Source organism: Lissotriton vulgaris, chromosome 1_1 (assembly GCF_964263255.1).
Source record: "Lissotriton vulgaris chromosome 1_1, aLisVul1.2, whole genome shotgun sequence".
Classification (NCBI taxonomy): domain Eukaryota; kingdom Metazoa; phylum Chordata; class Amphibia; order Caudata; family Salamandridae; genus Lissotriton; species Lissotriton vulgaris.
The window spans coordinates 1,398,908,475-1,398,932,401 of record NC_141685.1 but is presented as its reverse complement, the minus strand read 5'-3'; the positions used below and the strand labels follow the sequence as shown (position 1 = coordinate 1,398,932,401).

Here is a 23,927-nt window from a genome sequence, read left to right as displayed (position 1 = left end):
CGCACACTGTTCCCATGCTCCCACAGTTTTTGTCTGGTGGCTCCGCGTTGTGGTGCGGAAAAGTTCTCCGAAGAAAACTGACGTAGGCGCGCCGGCGCGGTGGATCTTATGTGACCTCGCTGACGACATGTACGCGGACGGCGCCTGGGCGGAGTCACGTGGTGTTGCCCTGCCCCCGGCGGCCAGGGATGATGTGGCAAAAAGTTTCCGGATGCAGTCTCACGCCTGGGGATAATTCTATGTAAAGGAAATTGCGGCTAGAATCGTCTCTACCACAACATCGTTACCGAAGGTAAGTAACTCGTACATTTTTTTACATCTTTCCAGAAGCTGTATTCTAACAGCTTTGGATTTTAGTGGATTCTTGACCTACATTGGATGTAACAATCAAGACCTACAGGAAGGTTTGAAGGTTTGTTGGTGAAGATAATAGCCACATCTCCTCTCCTGGAGCGTGTATTCCTGGATGTGTAGTTGTGAAACTGTGAAATCGGTCTATGTGCAGCATATGTTGTTGTAGATCCCAAACTTTGCACTGTCTTGCACTCTAGTGCTGGGTTCGTAATATTATTAGTGGTTTACTTCAAGAATTTAGCTTTGGTTTTGAAAACGACTTGTGATCAGAAACCTGTAATCAACAAAGCATTAGGATGCAGACCATTCAATCAGTTAATTACAGGTTCATAACAAGTCCATCAGGGACAGTACAGCGTAATTCATAACCAGATGGAGGGGCTTGTGAGTATGTTAGGGTTAGATTATAGAAAATGTTTCACAATGGACTGAGCATTTATCTGGAAGATTGTCATAGTGGTTTTATTCAGGAGTAGATGTCTCTTATTTGAATGGCTTTTGGCAGTGGTGCCCTGTACCCACGTCCTTCTTTTGGAAAAAAGTAACATATTGTTGGCCATTATGTGAATCGATTCCTTCCATTTCTTCCTAAGTTAAGTTAAGTTGTTGTGTGAGTAGGGATTCTAATCCTAATGGCTCATATTATGCCCCGCCTGCAAAAGGGCATTTGCTCAGATGGACATGATGGGGAAATGATTTTAATTGGTTGGTTTGGTGTTTATTCATGCATCAATTTTCATGATACTTTTCCATTGACCCTAGTAAAAGGTATTTTTGACATAGATAAAATTGTTGTACCCTCACTGGAGTGATGCCAAGCTAGTAAGCCGCCTTCCTCGGGCATGCCATGTTATATGTGTTGATTTGTGATCTTGATGGATGTTAGAAGCTGCTGATAAGGTTGATGTGCAGGACTATGGAATGGGTGGTTTGCCAGTTTGCGCTTGTGGATCTGGTTGAAGGTGGAATTCTGTGTTTAATCTTTTTTAAACTTACTTCTACAGCACAACAGGAGCCCTATTGCATACAGTGCCCAGTGGGTCAATTTTCTGGGCCCTGGGGGCACTGTAGTATTACAGAAGGGGCCACAAATCCTTGTGTGGTCCATTCTGTAATATAGGTAGCTATCTGATGGGGACATTCCAATATTTCTGTGGGTGTTTGTCCCAATGCAAATGAGGGAAACACTTGGCCTCTGTGCTCACGCTGTATTCTAGACGCAGGTGCAGAGGCAAAGAGCCCATCAAGAGGACCCTAATTCTAGCAGCACATTGGCAAGAGAAGCCCAAATCAGTAATAATAACTTAGGAGCAAGAATGGTGTAGTAGGTCAGAGTTTGATGAGCATTCGTTTACAAGCTGGCTGAAAAGGAGGGTTTTCAGACGTTTCTTGAAGGCAGGTAGCGTTCTGCTTGTTTTCGCACTAACTTTCCGCCTTGAATTCTTGCAGTACTGGTGTTGAAGAAACTGAGTCACTACAAGAGGGTTTTTTTATATCCTGGGTTAGATATTGCTTAGACTAACACTCAATCTTGTACTGTAAATTGTATGAAGTGTTTCCCATTTTCCAGAGTACGTTTTGTATAACAGGTTTGTCGTTTAAATGATTAATAACCAATTACACACAGATATCCATGTCATCCTGGAGAAAGTGCTCGATTTAGGACAATTGACTGAGATGAAAATGGACAGTGAGCAGTCCACTGCAACTTTCCTTGTTAATGAGTGTTCCCTGTGCTTTTAGTGCTGTACCGGTTTCTCCCATATTTTCCTCATAGTGTTCTTGGTCTGCTGCGGAGATTATTATCATTCCATAGTTTACTAATATGTTGTCATTTTATCCATCTCATTTGGTTCTTTTGCTTTTTTTAAAGATTTGGTCTTTTAAATTGCCTATGACTTCCTACACGTTTGTAGGGAGTCTCTGCTTTAGCTTATTTACCTAGTAGGGTATGTCATTAGGTGCTGGTCCACATATTAGCTTATTTATATTGTAGGATATGTCATTAGTTATAGTAGGGGCTCTTTGTAGTACCAAAAGTGTAGTCTGTTCTCTAAATCTTTAGCAAGAGGACTTGCGGATCTACGCAGCCAAAATGTAATCCATGAAAGCAAACTGCTTAAATTCTTTCATTCGTTACTCTGTACATTGGTCGCAACTCATGCATTTTTAGGTTTCGCCTATTATCATTCGCTTGCGAATGTAATAGGCGAAAATTCAAGTGCTCCATTCGACTCGTCAAACCACTGAGGTTTTTCCACAGTGCATGTGAGTCACGTGACCACAAAAGCGGGTCACGTGACCACACAAGCACGCGCATCTCCCTAATCCGCCTGCATTCCCACCCCCCCACCAGGCTCTCCCGCCCCATCCGGCTTCCCTCCGCGCATCTGCCTGCCACACTTCTCCTCCCCTCGCTCGCATTCCCGCCCCCCCACCAGGCTCCCACCGCCCCCATCCGGCTTCCCTTGTTTAAAAAAGAAACCGGATCGTGATTGCACATTAGTATGTCGAAGGGAAGGTTATTGCTGGATTATACGACATTCTCTTAGCTTATATTGCTTGTAACCATAAAGCTTTCCTTACTAGCATGCTGAAGCTTCAGTTATTCCATGTGCATGGTACGGGCCATTAGTTCTACTTGTGTCCTTTCGGGAGACCGCATGCGGCCCCTCCGTGTGTTTCCCATTCGTCGGGGAAAACTGCCCTCATTTCTGTTATGGCAGTTGCGCTCCGTCTCTGAATGCAACTTCTGCTGTTGTCGTTCGGGTGTTTCTTTTACTTCCTAGTAAATACATGTGCGGTTTCGGCCTATCACCTTGCTGGCCGGATATATCTTGATCCTTGCGATGTTCTTTTTGTTTCCGGACGTGTCCTTATTCTTGGCCTGACTTCCGGTGTTTCCATGGCGGCGTATACATGGTAACTCGTTATTCGCCGATTCTGGTATGATTTCTTATGCTCGCAACTTATGGTCCGCATTTATACATTTCGTTAGTGCTTTATTTTGCTCTGAAGGGATTGCACCTAAATGGATGGCGATACGTGGTACCTGCTGTTCAAGCACAGAGTTTGCTTATTTTCATTCCGTTACGTGGATGTTATCAAAACTTTACTTTTTCAACATATTTGTTCTAATGGGTGTCCTTTGTTTGTCAAAATGTGCTTTGCTTTGGGTCTTCTATACAGTCGCTGCATTTCAACTTCAAATAATCTTTATTGAGGCAAGGGCATTGTCCTATTTACACGAACTGTTCTCAAGAAAAACATTTTGTGTCTCAGCAGTTTCGGATCAACTCCATTTGATGCCCTATTGGCAGCTGAATTAGCCATTTATACACTGAGCATTATTTTTGAGATTTCATTAAGTCAGTTATCAGTAGTGCCCAATATCAGAATGTATTTAGCTTCAAAGTTAGACAAAGCTATTTCTATTGCATGACCCTTTATGTGCTTCAGCACTGTTCATTTTAGATCTTGAGGAGTGTGGTTCTTTTCTAGGCAATGCTTTACCCTCGGTGCGGTAATTATTTTACATTTGATTCAGGACTTATGTTGTGTCCAGCGTGTTTTTATTGGTTGCGTCGTTTTTCCCACATACGCTAATTGGCATGGACAAATCACACAATATACCACGTTGGTGGTATTGCAGTTTGTAAATTCATCATGTTTGATGCTCTTGTTTCCGTAGTTAAATGTACATCCTTTAATGGTGTTACTGCACGCATTACAATTCCCAAAGCAGTGGTGTCCCTTGACTGGAGGTAAGGACAACCTTGATTGTAAAGTGATTTCTGGTCTTCTTTTCTTAGTGTTAGCCCGCACTAGATGCTCTTTAATGCTCTTGTTTTTCTTGAGCGCAAAAACTGGTAGTTCTTTAAAGATTTCTAGTCTTTTTAAAATGTGTCAGTTTTTTCTCAGAATTTTCTTGATTTCATTAGTAAAAGTAGAGAACGTCGTTACGCATACAGAGGCATCTCTTTTCCTTTTTAGGTTTCGCCTATTATCATTCGCTTGCGAATGTAATAGGCAAAAATTCAAGTGCTCCATTCGACTCGTCAAACCACTGCGGTTTTTCCACAGTGCATGCGAGTCACGTGACCACACAAGCACGCGCATCTCCCTAATCCGCCTGCATTCCCGCCCCCCCACCAGGCTCTCCCGCCCCCATCTGGCTTCCCTCCGCGCATCTGCCTGCCACACTTCTCCTCCCCTCGCATTCCCGCCCCCATCCGGCTTCCCTTGTACCCTCTTAAGCCTTACGTCACATACCGGTTGCCTGCCACACTTCTCCCCTCGCTCGCATTCCCGCCCCCCCCCCCCACCCCCCCCCACCAGGCTCTCCCGCCCCCATCCGGCTTCCCTTGTTTAGTCATTCTCAGATAAGACCCAGCACTGCTGCTCTTCCCCATGTTTCTTTTTGCCTGGGAACATTGCCTCTAAATGACCACACACACAAAAAAAAAAGAGTTTGAATCATTGAACAGAGTCGCTGGCCCCACCGTGGGGGCTTTTTCTCTCGTCTTGAGAACAGGCCCTGCACAGCTCCAGATGGTTCCCGTCTGCTGCCTGTATTCAATGCACTTCCTCCCACAGACAGCACCCACCCCCTGGCTCCCTCCTCCCCTCAGCCAACCAACACTGGGGCCTTTCTGTTCCGTGGCTGGAAATCATCTTTTATTGCCCAGTTGTTCGGAAGTGACCTTCTGCCCTTGATTGGATAGCACCAGGCTCTATCGGCAGATTGCTTTTGAGCTGGCAGTTGCTTTTTGTGTTTGCTGATCCAGTGTCAGGGCAGCACGAAGGCGGGCTTTGCCAAATTTTACTGCAGCGAAGGCCTCATGCGGGTTCGCAGAGGGCGGAGAGGAGTCGTGTCGTATAACTGGACCTTTCTGTCGCCCCAAATTAATTGTGGAAATGCCCCTCTTCCGTCCACACCTACCTCCCTCTTAAAACCCGCAGAAAGAAACAAGAGCACACGTCAGCAAGTGAGGAACATGCTTGCAGAGCGCGCGGGTTATCTTTGACACTAGTAGAAAAAAAAACAGGTCACAGTTTTGTGTTTGGTTATCAGTGCTTGGGTCATTTGGGGTTTCCCGTTTGGCATTCATTTATTACATGTTCCAAAAACATTCTTGACGCAAGTAGCATGCTACTCAAGAATTCAATATTAGTGGTTGGTTAATCTAGTGATTATTGTGTTGTTTTTTTTTTGCTTAATGGGTTATTCAATCCGTTCTCAACGCGGAGGTTGGGGCCTGCTGTTTTTCGCATGCTTGCAGGAATCCAAGTACGCCTAGGGCAAGCAGCATAGATATTAAAGGGCCATTGAACCTCTGGTTATGTCCATGGAACAGGCATCAGCACAGTTTATTTATTTTATTTTAGTGGGTTTTTTATATTGCACGAACCTGGCCCAAGTGATTCAGAAAACTTTAGGAGGGTACACGAAGAAGAATATGGATAACAATCAACATAATAAAAAGATAGATAAGCAAACAAGCACTGGCGTTGCCAATAGGTTTCGCATTTGGAAAGTTGGAGCTATTGGTTTTGTAAATGACATTTTATATTTATATATCGTTATTGGCATTGTCAATAACAATATATAAATATAAAATGTCATTTACAAAACCAATAGCTCCAACTTTCCAAATGCGAAACCTATTGGCAACGCCAGTGCTTGTTTTTTAAGCTGAGCCTTGAAGGTCCTGTCTAGCAGTGCCTTTTGCAAGTAGAGGCACACGCATTTTTCACTTCATAATTCTGTGACTGACATTTTGCAAGGGTCATCCATTTCTACCAGCCATTGCTGCAGAAACCTTTGCTGATGTATATCTGGAGTATTGGAATAGGCGTCCATACTTCTATTTTAGTTGTTGATGTTTTATAGTATTTTCACTAGGAATAAACACAATTTGTAGCTGCTGCCATTCCTCCTCGGTCTACATATCTACAGTGTAATAAACACTAAATGGGTACAGTGCAAGTTGTTGGTGGTTGGACCTGGTGTATGTGGCATATGCTTCCAGTTGGTTTTTATTTATGGGGCTCAGTAGTGTTCCAGTCTCCTCTCGTCCAGAAGCTGACATCCATTGATTCTGAAGAATGGCAGTAAGTTACTGGTGAGTATCTTCTACTTTGTAATGAAGATACTTTATAGATTCTGTACAACACTTGCAGCATCCATGCTGGCGATCCAAGTATGTGTTACAAGTAACCTTTCTTACTATGTGAGCGTACAGTTTCTAGTTGTAAGGAGGGAACAAGTTATTTCTAAAGGCATTTTTTAAATGTATATTTAAATCTTATTCCTACATGTACTATATTTTAATTTTGACATTTTTTTATTAGGTATCATATGGAGAAATGGTTGGCTGCGATAATCAGGATGTAAGTATGAATGTCTAATTTTAAAGGACATAGCACTGAATTGCAACTATCATATTTTATATGTATTCGCTCACTCTAGCGGACACAAAGATTTTCGATTTTTTTTTTCTAGCAAAGTACTCTTTCCCAGCCAAGAACCATGGGCCATTATAACACGCATCAGTTTATTCAATGCTTAGTTCTTTTTCCTTTTTTAGACTTCGGAAGAAATCAAAATAGTTATAGGTGAATCTAAACGGGAGAACTGATTGTGCAGTAGAACTTGCAGACAGTCTTTTGTAAATGAACACCGCTTGGCATATTTTGTCATGTTTTAAAATAACCTTAAACAACCTTTATTCGTGCGGTTGTCATCAACAATCTACATAAACACAATTAAATGAATTATTTTGCAAGACAAAATCTGAAGAACACATTTTTTTTTAAAAGGGTGTTTTCATCCTTTTTTTACAGTACGAGGCAGACCATCCTCTCGTCAAGTAGATTGCTTACAAATACATGCCTGTATCTAGAAATAAAAATGGCACAGTGATGAACAACAGCTAACCAAAAGGGCAACACACAAACGCAGAGTATCCTAAGAGCTAAAGAAGACTCTTTCCTCACTCAATACCAAATTCAAAACATTGGTCTTAGAGGTTAGTTGATATCTAAAATATCCAGTAATGGGTGAGACAGAAGTGAATTTCACTAACCTTCTCAACAAAAATGTGAGCAGGCGCTTCAATTTAAGAGGAACTCTGTGCTTATTGAAACAGATGTGTTTGCAGAGAGGACTGAGGACATGGTATGACATTCATATCATACCAGCATACGACTGATCAAACTCAGAAGAAATCTAATGGGCACTATATGAAACTTTACTTTAGCAATTGATAGTAAGCAAGTTGGTGACCAAAGGTCTGTCGAAGTACTTGTTTTATTGGAGAGGAGCCTACTCCAAACTAATACCTACAATCACCATAGAGTGCTTCAGTGAACACTTGGCTATTATATGTTTACAGTTGTTATGCTGTTCTGTAAGCAGTAAAGTAGGTTGGACCCCTAATTTATGAGTTATCCAGAGTTTTTTAGTACCCAGACTGTGCATACTCGACAGGGTCAGAGCAGATAAACGTATTTTAAAGTGGTTATTTATAAACATAGGTTCTGGGATATTAACTATGTTTTTCTGTATATGGCTCAATTAAAAATAATTTATAAACTCTCAAGTACTCTATACCTGAGCCAAGTGTGTCCTCTGCAGTAGACCATACATTTGCCAGTATTCCCGATTCAATAGTGTCTCCTGAGAAGAAGGCATTGGGTTTGTCAGCACTAGGCTTTTAGGCTTTATCTCCCATGATAGAATTGGCATAGGAAATGTTTGATACTTAACAGCCTGATGGCAGCTGTTTCACATGGAGTTTCTGGATGACAGTGCTGTTAATTCACAATTCCATGGTCATTTGATGCAGAGAGTGCAATCTACCGAACACTCATTTATAACATGGCACTGGGGAGGTCACGCTCAGATCTAAAGTTTGTTGTTAATCTCTTCCAACAAGATTCTAGCCCTGATTTCCGAACATAAGAGTGAGATTACCTAGCCCAAATTATTTCTCTCTGGCACCCTTTACCACTATTTTGCTTGTTAATTGTTTTATTTAAAAATCGTGTTGGATTTAATCCATTGTGCATTTGGTCTTTTCTATATGCATATTCAAACTACCCTTGTTTTTTTTATATACTTTAGTTCTGGTCATTTGAATTATCTAGATAATAGCAAATGTGTCGTTTTGGTGCCCTTGTTAAATTTGCACTTTGTATAGTGAATAATAAATCAGACCTGCCCTGTTGTAATTATTTTAAGTGTCTGTACTAACCATATAAGAATTCCAACAAATATTAATTGATAAAAGTACGATACTCAGTTGTTTAAATTTAAGTAGCTTTTTATTGTATTCCATAACCAAAACTTTAGGCGGTATATAGCAAGATGTATTAACAGTGTTAGAAGTGCAGTTGTGTCTCTGCGATACCACCTCCTCCGACCAAGTTCAGAAGTTAGTTGTTAAACCAGTGTCTATCCAGAGTGTATGGATTGATGCATCCCCTTGAACAGGAGTCTTTTTTGGTGTTCAGGAGTAGCCTTGCTGGGTTGCTCATGTGCCTTGTATTTTATCAAACGCACAATGGCAGCCCTGTCCTTCATAGACTGATCCTTCCACACCCATGCACCAGTCTGTCAGTGCACCAGTGTTCAAACAAGGAACCCCCCCACCCCCCCTAAATCTCGCTATGTTGCATCTTGTTACCACCATACCAAAGTTACAGATGAATTGCTGGTATCACATTGCGATCTCCTTCCTTTATGTACCACCACAACCATGAGTGGTCTGAGCTCCCTGGACAGTGAACCCTCCTCCCCTCTTGCTCTGTACATATTTAGGAGATGGGCTGACTAACTTCCTGCGAGCCCTTGTAGAACTCAGCTGGTAGGCCATAAGGCCCAGGACTTTTTCACGCTTGTAGTGTTTTAATGAAAACTTCTGTCTCTGAGATTCCTGCTTCCAAAGTGTACTTCTCGACTGCATTTAACTATAGGAACCAAATGTGTGCCAGAAAATCACTAATCTCCCTTATTACCCAGGTTTGAACTTGTTGCGTGTTCATGGCAGTATATTAAAAACGTAAAGCTGCAGAAAACACTGTGGAGGGGGGACGGTACGTAAACACTGGTTAGCACAATACAATAGATGCACGAGGTGGCAGAACCGTGGAAACGATGTTTCATCAGCTCTAAGCATAGGCAAATGCTAAATGGATGTTTTTTGAAACTTCATACTGACCAAGAAGCTTTCCTAGACTTCAGCCCAGTCTTTTTTTTAAAAAAAACCTTTATTGTAGCATTCAGTAAAAATACAAGTATGGGCCTACAACCGCGGGGGCCGGCCGCTAGACAAATTAAAATCTCCGATATCACAGTATGACACAGCTCATCAGCCGACAACCCAAAGGTCCGGCAGCGATTCAGGATAAAACTTGTATTAGAATGCACAACTGGGTTCCAGGATGAGACAGAGGTTTCATTTTATATTTTATAAGAGAGGATCAGGTGCCATACAATCAAACCGAATGCGGGGGACAGGGTAAGAAACAGGATATGCATGTAATAACCACTATAATGGAGAAGTGGCGCCAGAGCATATAGATCGGTACAAAAGAACACACAACATACATTCCATGTTGCGCCAGTACTCGGAGCCTGCCCACCCAGGAATCAGGATATCATAAGAGCATAAGCACAAAATACAAGCACACGATAAGAATCCGAATGATTCGTAGCTATACTGATCCTTTAAGAAAAGAGAAAGAAGGAAAGAAAGGCCATAGAGAATAAAAAAGGCAAAAAAAAACCCTCCAGCCCCCCACCCTGCACCCCTGCAAATGGCTACAGCCTGACCCCACTAGCAGCGTGCCTGTCGCCCCTAATAACTAAAACCCCAAAGGTAGGAGAAAGAACGGAGGAGGGCATATCCATGTGGGCTCCCAGCCCCTTTAGACCCCCCGCCTGAAATAGCCACCCCCTATCACTAAAAGACAAGTTTATGACAACAATATAGAAGAAATTAGAGGGTACCGTGAGACACCGCCCAGCCTCTTAGAGCAATCAGTTGCAGGCCCCACACTTGTGAAAGCCACGCTAACCCTTCCCGACCCAGTGGATCTTAACCTTGGCCCTTCCGAACAAGAACACGAGCCCCTCCCAGCGAGACCCAAAGGCACACAAAGAAGCAATAAAGAAGAAGAGTCATCAGAAATCAGCCCATGGCTACCGGCAGGCAGTGAGTCCACAGGAACTGTAGACGCAGACAAACTCTCCCTCCTAGTTGAACAGTCCCAATGTGTCTTGCACAGGAGTCGTAGCGTCATCAGGAAAGGAGAAGATGACCATAAAATGAATGGAAAGTCACAAACAAAAGTCTCCGGGAGGGGAACGCCTGACGATATCTCCAAGGCCGGTGGTGGTGGAAGGTTCAGCAATACCATGACATCCTCGGGAACACCGTCTCCCAGGGCACCATCCGATGGTTCCAATACTTGTTTCCTCAGGGGGTTCTCGCACGGAATCAAAATGGCCGCGGTATGAATGGCTGCAGATTCCTGTTCCAACAATAAGGCTGGGCCCGGTTCCACCGGGAGCATCGCAGATAGGCACGTCTCCAATTTGCTCAACAAAGTATCCACATGTGAGCGAAATGCCCAAAGTTCTGCCAGTATTGACCTCAGCGATGGCTCATGCACCGTTCGATCCATATTCTCATGCCCGATATCAGTTGCAATCACCTCCCCGTGTGAGTCTGGCATCCCCGGGGGGGACAGACACGACCACGAACGTGCAAATGCGAAGGGTGAGCAGTCTTTGTCCGCAGCCACGGTCAACCCAGTTAAGGCCGCAGGCCAGAGACCCCGAACCACCGAGCCCCGGCGGGCGCAAACTGGGTCCGCAGGACGGGGTCCCCCACCCGCAGCCGGCAGCAAGCATACTCACCCCTCAGTTGATGCTGAGCAATGAAAACAATCGCTGCCAAATTCGGGCTGAATTAAAGCCTCCACTCCGGTCGACCGGACCCAGCCCAATTCTCCAGGCCGATGTTGTTGCACTACAGCCCTGCTGTGAAAGTACTCCAGGCCCCGGCTTCACCGCTGGAGTAGGCGGCAAACTTCCACTCGATGGAACTTCGTCAAACAAGCCGATAAAAGTTTCCGGATTTCACCATCGGAGTGCGGAACAGTTCATGCACACAGAGACTAGGCGTAAAGTCAGGATAATATACAGGATATGGTGGCGGGTTACGGAGGTCGGCGGAGCCAGGAGCCTAAGCAGCCATCTTGCTTGCTGACGTAGCTCCTCCTTCAGCCCAGTCTTGACGGAGACTGACCACTATGCTGAGGTTCCACTCCTTGTTCAGTAGTCTCTGAAATTGCTATTCATATGCTAAACAATGAACCCTGACCTGACTTTGGGGGTCTGTAGTTTACCGCTGTCCTGGCTAAGGTGGCAAGCTGGAGCCAGCCAGAGGGTCTGCTGCATTTAAAGGTTCTCAGGATGTTCCAATCCCAGAGGAGCTTCTGTCCAAATGTTTTAGGCTTCTGAGACAGTATCTCTAGCAAGGCCAGTTCTTATTGGTCCTAACTGTGTATGAAACCCAGACACAGACCGGATTCTGTTCCCATTGAGGTCAATGTGTTTATTTAACATAGGTTAAAAGTACACCGAACAATAGAATGGATGTAGGATGTAGCCCCCCCCCCCCGAACATCCACCTACAAGGTGCTAAAATCCTCAGAAAGTGGGACCAGAGAGGCCTTCATGCTGGATGGTATATCTGAGATGGATATCTCATGGTTGATTGATTGGGACTATACGGACCTTGTGCCTGTGGTGTCTGTTTGTGATACAGGCACTGCGGGAAGAAAACACTCGCACTCAGAAAGGTGCAGTATACTTGGGACTTGGGTCTGGTCTTGCCATCAGAAGCAGTTTTAATCTGCAAATAAATAAAACACATCTACTCCAGACTCTAGTTGTTATGCAAAGGTGCCATTGTGCTGAAAATGTTGGGATTCAATGTAGTTGCCAAAGGTAAACCCAAACTTCCAAACACAAGTGATTGCGCTGATGCAAAACCAGTTCAAGACCCACGGGAAAGCCACTCATGCGTGCGATTCTCAATGCAGACTGCAGATAAAGTTATTATCCATAGTAGATTTGCAGCCAGCCTCATATGGCAATTAGTAACCTCAGGGTAGAGTGGATTCGGGTGGATTTTGTCCAAGGAATCAACTCCTCAATTAATATAAGGAAACTGTTTTATCTCCTAGGTGAGGTGATGGTGTGAATCGGTAGGATTCCTTGGATTAGCTACTGTTTTGGCAGTAGAGCCGCATTTAGAGGCTTTGAAGGTTTTAGACCATGGTTTTGTTGCATAGTATCTGCTTGATTCTCCACAATCAATATTCTTCTCAGCCCCAGAGGGGCTGCCCTAGGCAGTTGTCCATGGAGTAGGACATAAGGCCCTGAAGATGGAGCAGGCTTCCTTCAAGAATTGCAATTTCACAGTTGGTTAAACATGAGGCAGCAGCAACGGGGAATCTTTTTGCTCCCCCGCGTTACCAAATGGATGTGGGCTCTGTAGGAGGACACCTCATTTTAGTATGTCTTTTGCTACTCTTTTTCCCCTTTGGGGTGGCTCATTTTCTTGATAATGAGTTTCTTCGGCTTTTTTCCCTTTTTTACTTTCTTTCCTGTGGACTCTGATGTGTTATTTCCATTAGGTTTAAAACGTGTAAAACACCGTGTTATGCTTTTTGTGCTTTTTAAAAAGAAAGTATTCAACATTTCCTGGAGTACTGGAAAAATATTTGCTGGTATATTTTTTAGGACTGATTTATAAGATATATTTCTCTCCGGGAGAAGGGAGGGACTGTGAGCCCCCTCTCAAGTTGGCTGCAGGCCAGACCCTGCAGACAAACCATACACGCCAACCCCCGCTGCGTTAGAATAAAAATTTGAAATTCACTGAAAAAAACAGAGGTTACAGGGACGTTATAGTTGGGTTCACAATTTACACACACAAAACCATAGATATTCAGCAGTTCTGGTTATTACTTTTTTGTGGAGGGAAATATATATATATATATATATATATATCTCACACATCTAACTTCTTCATCCGTTGCCCGCCACATTTTTCTTCCACTCATTGGGTCAGTCTCCTTAAGCCATTGGATAACCTCACCGTAAGTGATGGCATTCTAATTGTTCACAACGTGTACATCCGCAGAGCAAGTAACTTTCTTTAGGGTCAGGGACAACTATGGCATTGTGTGCTTATAAATGTTTCTACTTGTAGCCAGTTTTTTATATATTGATGCTGTTCCAGCAGTTCTTACAACAGCAACGTTGCTCAAAAACTATTACAAAACCAGCATTTACAAAGCCTAAGGGTTGGCAGCCATCTCCAGACCTTTTGGCCTTACCAGTGCATATTATTTACTATGTTCTCTGGGATCCCCTTTCGCGATGAGTAGTCTGTCAATAATTAAAGCATGAAGAAGGTATACACCTTCAGCTAACAACTTCTGTGATGGGCAGTGCAGATTCCGTCCACTAGGACCCCGCTAGGGCATTTTTTTTGTCATTCAGTGCCCATTATTTTGGGAAGCTGAAGGTTGAGGATTTGTGGGCATAGGTTGCCTCTTCCGAGGTTGGTGCACCATTGCCTTACTGTGTCTCTCTAGGACAACATTGTATTATGGTATGTGCATAAAGTTGTCCTGCTATAGAAGCGATGAATGTTTTGCAAGAACAGGGTATCGATCAGAAACATATTACATTTTTTTTGTTTAAATCTCTTTATTGTCATTTGTATTTTAACTTTCCAGTACAACAATATCAGAAACATTGTAAATATGGGGCTTGCATTTGAATCTTTTTACAAGTGCATTTCAAGTACAGTGCCGTTTTTTAATGTGAATTTTGATTGTGACACGAAAGGCATTCATTGTTTTAGTGCTGGGTTTGCACTGCAGTACTTCATGGCTGTGTTTTGTTTTGCAGTGTCCCATCGAATGGTTTCACTATGGTTGTGTTGGATTGTCAGAAGCTCCTAAAGGGAAGTGGTATTGTCCCCAGTGTACCGCCGCGATGAAGAGGAGAGGCAGCCGGCACAAATGAGCCTTATTGGACTCTGTAGATGTACACGTTCAAAGTTTTGTAAAGAACCTGAAAAAAAAGTTCCTGTTTGACAACCATTTTAAATAATTGATGAACACAGCCGTTTGATGTCCTAACATTTCAGTTAGAAAGAGTTGTCCATGAATGGTAGCTATACATCCATGGTAAAAAAAAAAATGTTTAGACCTGTCGCTCTGTACTGGATACACTTCCTCAGGCGAAAATTTGCGCAGGTTGGTTGTTTTTGTAATGCACCCTTCCTTTCAGAGCCCTTCGTTGGGCCATATTGAAGCAAGTGGTACTTTTCTCCCTTTTCAACATCTGCTTTCGTTGCCACGAGCTAAAACGACATGGCCAACGCTGATGGCAGGAACATTTGAAGAAGTCAACAGAGAAGATTTGAATCCTTTGTGAGCGAGTTTGATCCTGTATGGTTCATTCAACGGTAAATGCTTGCTGTATGCGTAGTGTCGAACTACACTTAGATACTCAAACTGCTTGAGTCGCAGGTTTAGACTCAGTCATCCGCTGGTGCTTCAACAATCATTTCTTCAGGAAGAGCGGATGCCTAATATTGGTTTAAATGGAGGTAAAGTGTTTGTATCCTTCAGTACATAGGGGCATTTAGCTTGTGTACATCATTGTGTACTTATGTTTTTGAAAGTGAGTTTTATATGATGGCCTTCATGGCTTTGTTTCTATGTGAAACAAAATTCAGCTGGCTGAAGAAATAAGTTGTATATCGTGGCCCATTACCAACACCCGTATTGAGGGATTTACTAATATTTTTTCTGTAAAGTAGGGGGAAACTAATATGTGCCATTAGTCGTTGGTTGTGTTCAGTAGGAGTAGTTTGTAATACTTTTTTAGTCTTACTTACTGAATGTGTTTTTCTTTGTTAATGTAAATATTTAACATTAAATTGTATATTCTGAAACTAATTAAACAGTGCCGTGAAAGCCTGACAAGCTTCACTCGAGGCAAAAGAAGCCATCAAATAGAAAGACCAAATATCTGTAAAACTGTGTGTGTAGGATTAAGATTTTGCCCTTGCTTCCACTTTCCCTCCAACCCAAGTGGTCATGTACTTTTGCGAACATGCTGTCATTAAACACGCCTTTAAAACGTGGCCTCTGTTTCTGTCAAGTAAGGCATGCTTGCATTCTTCTTTTTAAATTCTGGTTGCGAATTTCTCAGGTGAGAATCCAAAATGTAGTCCTTTTGCATTGATGCTTCATGGCCTGCGGTAGCACTGCTTGACATTCTGGTTATCCAGGTAAAAATATCCTCATGAAACCATTCATCAGCTCAAGATATTTGGGCAGGACGAGGCTAGTGCCACCACTGAGATCGGAGAAGTTTAGGTGTGCTGCCTTTGCAGCTCCTGAATCTTCATCAGACCAATCCACTTTCAACGACCAAAAAGAAGGCGGCTTTTAAGTTCTGAAACCACTCATTAGCATAATGATGTCGTCACTGGCCGTAACGCACATCACATGGAATCAAGGATGACATGAAACAGACACATTACCCGGTATGGGATTAGAATCAAAAGAGAATAAACAACTGCAGTTTCTTATCCAAGTGGTATCATGGAATGCCATCTTTTGCTTTTCCCCTCTCCTCCCAATTACATTGCTTCTCTTCTAATTTCTCTCCCTCCCTAGGAACTTCTGCCTCCATCCATGCGGCGTTTCCCCTCTCGTTCTGCCTGCCTCTTTTATCTTTATTCTCTTTCTGCAGTCCTAATGAGTTCAAGAAAAGAGATGCACACCTTGTCATCCTGGATTAATCTTTTCTTAACCGTTTTTAGTTTCAACAACGTGCAATAACCTGCTTCGCGCTTTGTCTCGGTGCGCTGTATCAAAATACCTTCCACAAGGAACCCCTTTTCCGATTCCATCAGGCTGCATCGTGAAAGGGGTTCCTTGTGGAAGGGCTTTCTGCAGTCCTGCCAGGCCTTCTCTCTGCTCAAAGGGTCCCTCACTTCCCTTTCACTTCTCTTTTGTGCACCTTCCCTCATCCCCCCCCCTTCTGTTTAGGTATTTTTTTCCACTCTTCTCAGGTGGTTTTTCACTGTTCTTCCTTGCTTCTCTCTCTGCCTCGATTTAACTTTCCTTCCCTGCCGCTCTCTGTCCCTCCGTGTCTTTGATAATACAGAAACGGCTGCAGATGCTTGCGTGGCCCCTGCTGTAATACAAATCATGCACATATAGCCCCAGCGAGATCCTAAGTGACACACTACCTACACGCCACAAAGAGGTGCACACAGTTGGTGCACCCACCCCCTCCCTCCACGCGGTGCACATTGAAAGAGGGGAAAGGGAGTCCCACGGAGGTGGGTAAGGTGACTGCTTTATAAAGCAGATCCGCTTTTCATTAATGCAGTGCAGCCATGGACGGTGTGAGTCCACAACTGCGGGGGGGGGGGGGGGGGCACTGCATTATTTGTTATAGGGCACACTGTCCATGTTTGCACTAATCACAACTTTATAAAGCAGATCCGCTTTTCACTAATGCAGTGCTCCCATGGACGGTGTGAGTCCACAACTGCGGGGGGGGGGGGGGGCACTGCATTATTTGTTATAGGGCACACTGTCCATGTTTGCACTAATCACAACTTAGGTAAAGGTGTGCCTCAGCACAAACAGGGACAGGGCACCCTAGATATAATGCAAGGCATGACGTTTAACTGACCCTTCCCTTAAAAGAAAGAAGCAAAATGAAGATGGTGTCACGGGTAGCATTAATTATAAAATCGCAGCACAGAAGAACTGTCTCTCACCAGTGTCTTATATACATCAAGTAGGCACAGTAACCCGTACTGTGCTTTGACTGTAGTGCTTAATCCTAGAAAGGCAGTGGATGTGATGTTGCTCCACCGAGCTCAGATCAGCGACTCTGCTCTCAGCAGGACCATTGGATGGGATACAAGCTGATAGATGACGGAGACCAGGCTAATTGATTGAAAGCCGGATGCCCTTCTGTTAGTGCAGACTAAACCTTGAACTAGGCCAATATGTCTTTGAGCCTAGAACAGTAGATTACAGTATGTATCCATCGACTTCCAGAGAAGAGAATGCCAGTGTAACACTGATTGAGGACCAGCAGCAGGCCTAAAAAAAGTTGCAGGTATTTCATGGGAAATTGGTGGACGGTAGGAATCGCCAAAACAAAGCAAAAAGTGGTATCCTGCTGCCTAATTTATTAGGGGGCTTGTAAGTATGGTGTTCGGATGGGAGTGTCCTCTGCATGGAGTACAGTTGTGTTCCCCTGTCCAGGGTGCCCAACAGTGTGTATCAGTCATCCTAACTTTACATTTTGGCGCTGGACTTCTCTAGTGTAGTGTGTCTATAGAGGCCTTTTGCTGTCTTTGACATGAGTAAAATATTGGGCTGGTCCTTTGACCCGGAACGGCTCACCAAGTGTGCCTTCATTGAGAGACTGGGGATTGTTTTCTCAGTCATGGGTTTAACACTGAGCAGTTTTAACAGCATGAAACAAAACTTTGTTTGGCTTTTGCAAAAAACATTAAAAGTCAAGTTTATAAAGTATATACAAAAGCGCCATGTCTATAAAACTTCAACCACATATGACATTGCTTCGATAAGAATACTTGGTATTAAAAATAAATGCAGGGTAACAAGGGGCTACTATAATCCCGTCACGTCCAGCCATGATACACCCTCAACTATTAATCACAGGTGGACCTGAGCCTAACAGCAGACTTTAAAAAGCTAAGAACATAAAACACAGTGTTCCCTGAACGCATTAATAAAAAAGTAAAAGCAGGATGCACTTGGCTAAAATTTGCCTTTTTTAAAATAGGAATAATATAAGTCTTCCTCTGTAGCTCATAACTACAATACTTTAACAAGTGGAACATATACTGTGGAGATTTACAGTTGCAGCCACAGGATGACAGACTCTGACCCTTGTTCTGCCCGCGTGGATGGGCGAGAAGATGATGAAAGGTCAAAATGGAACCGGGTTAATAAAAAAACAATTGTAAGAGCCCTATGAGAGATGGTTCCGTGTATTGCATGTTTTCAGAATGTTAATCTACGTACACTGGACTTCTTAACTCCCGATCTTCCCTATCTGATATCCGCTCTCTAAAAAAGTCCTCCTTGGCCCAGCCCAAGCCCTAGCCCTTCCTACTAATTGATTCTGGGTTAGAGAATATATCCGCTATTCCCAGGCTCATGAAACATTCTATTATATAGTTGAGCCGAGGGATATAGTGAGCATGGTCAAGAGCCATGCAATCCTTTAAGATCTGTTTATTTAAAGCAGTCCCATTACTAAGCCAAATATTTATCCATAGCGAAAGGGGGCGGAAGGCCAACCGGTCAGAAGGATGAGCCATGCCAAGCTCTTCATGTACAATGAAGGTGGAAGTGCCCTTGGGTAAGCTTAATGGCTGTCGCAAGAAGTTGTTTTTGGCTGCTTGTAAATCGTCATGAGTGATATAACCCCAGATTTCACTACCATAGCAATGCACTTGGCCCTATAAGTCTGCAAAAGGGGTCCTATCAGTCTCTTTCCTAAACGAGAGGCAGAGTTAAAGATAAGTGTTTTCCTGTAGAAGATCCTCTTTCTTTCTGCTTTTTAAAGGCCCCTAGTTCATGTTGGCATCCCAACAAGACCCCCAGGTAGGAAAGAACACTCATCTTTGGGACCAAGATGACCCAACTTTAAAGATATAAGACTTTCTTGTTCTGGGTCCCACCTGCATCACATATGATTTGGAGTTGTTAACCAACAGGTCTGTTCTTCCATGAATTGAACAAAGGAACAGAGCAGTGCTTGCGGCCCCCTCGCTGTCCAGGCCATGAGTATGGCGTCATCAACGTACAATAGTACCGGCAGACCATGCCATTCCATGCCGTCCCATCTGGGGAAGTACACCTTGGTCTCCACAAGTACCTTTTCCCGGGTGTTGATATATAAATGAAACGAGAAAGGAGCCAGTATACAACCCTGCTGGACCACTCTGAATTGGAAACTTTCACGTGACCTTGAGATATTTAGTAAATTGGACCTCCGCCTCCCCATGGAGATCGCGTAAAAAAAAGAATGATACCCCAATGGCTGCAGCATACCATAATTTGAAAATCAATAGCTTTGACTAGACATTTTTATCTGTGCCATGTCTATAGTGCTGCTTCTATGTGCGTATCCAGTACCTAGCCTTAGCATCTTTAGTGCGTGGTGGGCCTGTTTGTGTAGCTTGTGTGGTACATGCATGGTGTATGTGAGTGAGCCAGAGTAATGTAGGCCTGAGGGACCCATCTAGGGTAACCCTGGGTGTGAGGTAGGACTGCAGAATGAGTTGTGCAAGGTGAGGAAACCTCTAGGGGAGGCCTGTCATTTTTCTTTTACCCGATTGCTCCTTTAGGTTGGCTAAGATGCAGCAACCTCACACCTTATTATGCCTGTCTTGTGGCTGGTACAAGTTGGAGACTACCCTGCTGTGGGAATCATCGCGCTACACAAGGCTGTATCTGGAAAACAGCCTGAAAAGGACATGTAGAAAAGGAGAACCATGTAAAATTGGACTTGTTCATATCCCGTCTGATTTTTGGTACGTAGCAGTGGGAGCCACTGGTAGTTACAAATCCTCTGTGGCCTATGAAGGGAGGGCTCTGCAGAGGATAACTGTTCAACCAGGAATAATGTGTGTCTCAGGGGAGGGGACATCACCTTAGTCTGGATTTGTTGCTGGGAGAGCTGTATACCTGTTCTGATGCACCCAGAAGCGTGCCTTCCAACCCTGCAGTTGTGTCCGATCAGGAGGAACAAGGTGCAGCATTTCCCAGGTGTCTGTGGGGATTCTATAACCGCTACAACGGTTCTTATTGGTATTTCAAAACAATTTTACTTTAAAGATAACATCACCTCATGCAATAAATGCAATGCCAAATGAAAAATAGTGACCGTCACACTTGCTTTGTTATATAAAAAAGTTTGTCCACAATTGACATACCCCAAGACTTGACATCCCTTTAGGGAAAATGGGTTTCATATAAAAATAAAAAATCTCTATTAAAAAGCAATCACAAACATTGTGTTCAGCTCACCCCACGAGACACCCCAGCTTACTGGACTTTGGACGTTGCCTTGACTCGTCTACTGGTTTGTGTCTCCGTCACCCTTCCCCTCCTCTCCCCATGCTGTGTCTCTCACCCTCCCCTTTCCCTCCTTCATTATCTGTCTAATTCCCCTGCTCCAACCCCACTCCCCTGAATCTCTCACCTTGCCTGCTTTTCCCCTTACGTATTTGTGCTTATTGTTTATCTCGACCTTACAAGTAACTATGTTGCCATGCTCTAAGAACTGTGTAACCTTTGTAACGATGTAACCTGTAACTATGATCTGATGCTCATGTAAAGTGCTCTGATACCTCCAGGTCTAGCCAGCGCTATATAAAACTTTAAAAATAAATAAACTGTGATGGCAGTGATTCCTAATGGGTTGCAAACTGCAACCTAATTCATTAATATTCATGAGGTAGGTTGATTTGGGACCCACTAGGAATCTCTAAATGAAACTGAGTTTCATACATTTGGAATACCGATTTCCTAATTGCGATTTCGAGAGAATCGCAATTAGGAAATCGGTATTCCTAATGTTTGTAGATGTGGCCTATGTGCTGTCTGTCATTTTGATTTTACAATCTTAGAATGCAGTCTCCTTTTTGGGCAGATTCATCCACTCTCTCTGGGCCAGGACGAGCAAGATTTAGCCCGACGTCCATAAAGGAGATTTATAAAATACTTTTCTCAGGCAGTCCCTGACGGACAGGAAGCGGCATGGTAGATTTTGCGGGCTGGACTGGACTGGACACCGCGCACTGAGTACATTGTCCTGCAGGCTCTGGGATTGTTATTCTCCCTCTTGTTTGAATGGGCTCCACAGGTTTCTCTGGGGATGTACGGACCTGCATTTTGATGTCTCCACGCTGTTTGAAAACAAAGCGGGTTAAGGTTTGGGGTGGTTAACCATAACGGAAATTCAGAGGTTAACACCTTAGCTGCGGTGCAAATATCCCTCCCCAGTGCTGCGCTGTCCATTGGAACTAGTGCTGAATGGACGTCCAATGGTCGTGCGCAGCACTGGGGAGGTAGCGCTCGTGACGACCGTTGGCCGAGGTTAATCACATGGCTATGTTTAAAGTCAGAGGCAGCCCTCGCGGGGGACTCAGCAGCCTGCCTAGCCCTGTTGATGCTACAGAGGGTATGGTGGTTGCAGAGGACCGGGCCAACAACAGCATTTCCAGTCATCTTCCTGTACCCCTGATGCTGCCAACCAGCTATGATTCCCCCTAAGGTAGTAACTTACAGCAGTGGCAGACAAATATGCTTTTCACTGCCCAACTGGTGGGCAATTTCATTAGATCAGTGGGGCTTGTAAGTAGTCCATCAGTGTTACATCTTTCCCTTTCTGTCAGTGCCCCCTCCAGTTCCTCTTGTTTATACCCAGACCTTGGCAGAACATGACTCCATTCTAGCCAAAGAGGTTCAGTCATTGTTTGTCAAAGGGACAATAGAGAGAGTACCGTAGAAGGAGAGGCAACAGGTGCTATTCTTGTTATTTTTTGGTGCCCAAAAAAAGACAATGGAGGCAGGACAATTTTCGATTGGTTTCTGAACACTTTATTTCTGGAGTAAAAATTCAAAATGCATACCTTAGCCCAGGTTCACTCTGCTCTAGACCCTAGCGATTTGATGGCACCTTTGGACTTGCATGATGTGTACTTTCAAATACCTTTCTGGAGTGGCACTGACTTTTCTTCTGATTCTTCAATGGGAACGAATACTTCCAGTTCGCCATTCTTCCCTTCCTGCTTGCCTTGGTCCCCTCAGATATTTATGAAGGTAATGGTGGTGGTTGTGGCTGTGAAAAAAATATCTTTCTGAGTGCACTTCAGGTCTAAAACATGTTAATTAAGTAAATATAAGCAAAATATAAAGTAATATCACTACCCAGTGAAACAGATCTTCACCTCTTCAAGAAATGGATCTTCTATTCCTTCCAAAATTCTTCCATCTTGGATACATTTTCTTCATATAGGTGGTTGAAGCAGCATCTTAATGACAGAAACTAGATAACAGTACTAATAGGTGCCTGGGTTTCTCATGAGAAGAACAAAAAAGACTGAAATTACATACTTAAGATGCAATTTTAAATGCTGAGCTAGCTTAATTGAGAATCTTTGCTTCTTAGTGCCAGGCATGGAAATGCCACTGAGTGTTTTATGTCTAGATAACTCAAGCAAATTAGTATAACAGAAATATGAAATGACTGGGGGTTACTGAGCATGGCTGTTTAATAAATGTGTTAATAAATCACTGGAAAAACAGCATAACTGGTTTTCAAGGCCTATCTTTCTAGAACGGGATTGCATGTCTTCCTGTGTCTCCAAAACTGGTGCACTTGCCACCGTCAATCATGGACCACCTTGGAATGACCATCTTGCTACTTTATTCCCTGAGGTTCCTTATCAACGAGTCAGTCTCACCCTAGGCTCGTGCAGGGAATTCTCTTTATAGGGGCAGTTTTGCACACTGGCATTCAGAGCCATTCCTCCCCTGTAGCGCGTCTGGGGAAATTCATAATATGATCCTGATGTTTTGTGCTCAGTCTGAGGATCCGGCCTGGATGGATCTGAAGTTTCTTAATCTCCTGCCTTCGTGTATCCTGTTGATGGTTCATGCCTGTTGGCACATGTGTGCTCTGCCGTGGAAACTCTGCCTTCAATGTGCTTAGTAATGGGGGTGCCTTACAGCCTTCAATGGTCGATACCAACCTGACGGGCATCAGGTTGTTCTCCATGCCCCATCTAGAGCTCATAGTGGTGACAGATGCCTCCACTCTGGACCTAGAGGACCACCTTGTTGAGGTCCAGAGCAGAGGACTCTGATCTCTGCTAGAGATGAGGCACATCAACCTTTTGTAGCGGAGTGTCATCTGGCTGGCTCTCTGGGCCTTTCAGCTATCCATTATGGGCTGCCCTGTACAGGTTCTGACGAGCAACGTGACCACCATATGATATTCAACAACCAGTGTGGTGTGGAGGTCACAGATAATGTGCCACGAGGCCCAAGAACTGTGATGCAGGCTGGATCTTCAAGGGATTTACTTGAGTGTTAACCACGGGCGAGATTCCTGAATGCCAGGGTGGACAACTTCAGCAGACATCACCTAATAGACCACGAACGGCATCTGCACTCAGAGGAAGTTCAGGACCTCTTCGTCCAGTGGGGCGTGTCTAGCCTTGGGTAGATCTGTTTGATAACGCTGAAATTACTAATTGTTGAGATATATTCACTTTAAAATGTCAGCCTCCAGGTGCCCTTGTAGACATGTTTCATCTTCTGACCATTTTTGCCTTTACCGTTACTGCCTGAGGTTCTGAGGTAAGTCACGAGGGATAGGGTCCATGTAGTCCTGG

General features: G+C 43.8%; 1 protein-coding gene across 2 annotated transcripts in view; it reads left to right on the top strand.

The window, feature by feature from the left end:
* The window catches only part of ING3 (inhibitor of growth family member 3), a 200,108-nt gene extending 184,509 nt beyond the window's left edge, over window positions 1-15,599 (top strand). For both annotated transcript variants that reach the window (XM_086967020.1, XM_086967014.1), the window contains exons 11-12: window positions 6,709-6,747; window positions 14,354-15,599. In XM_086967020.1, the coding sequence (XP_086823146.1) occupies window positions 6,709-6,747; window positions 14,354-14,470 (156 nt within the window). In that variant the 3' untranslated portion in view covers window positions 14,471-15,599. The remainder of the gene's footprint in view (window positions 1-6,708; window positions 6,748-14,353) is intronic.
* Window positions 15,600-23,927: the final 8,328 nt, after the last annotated feature.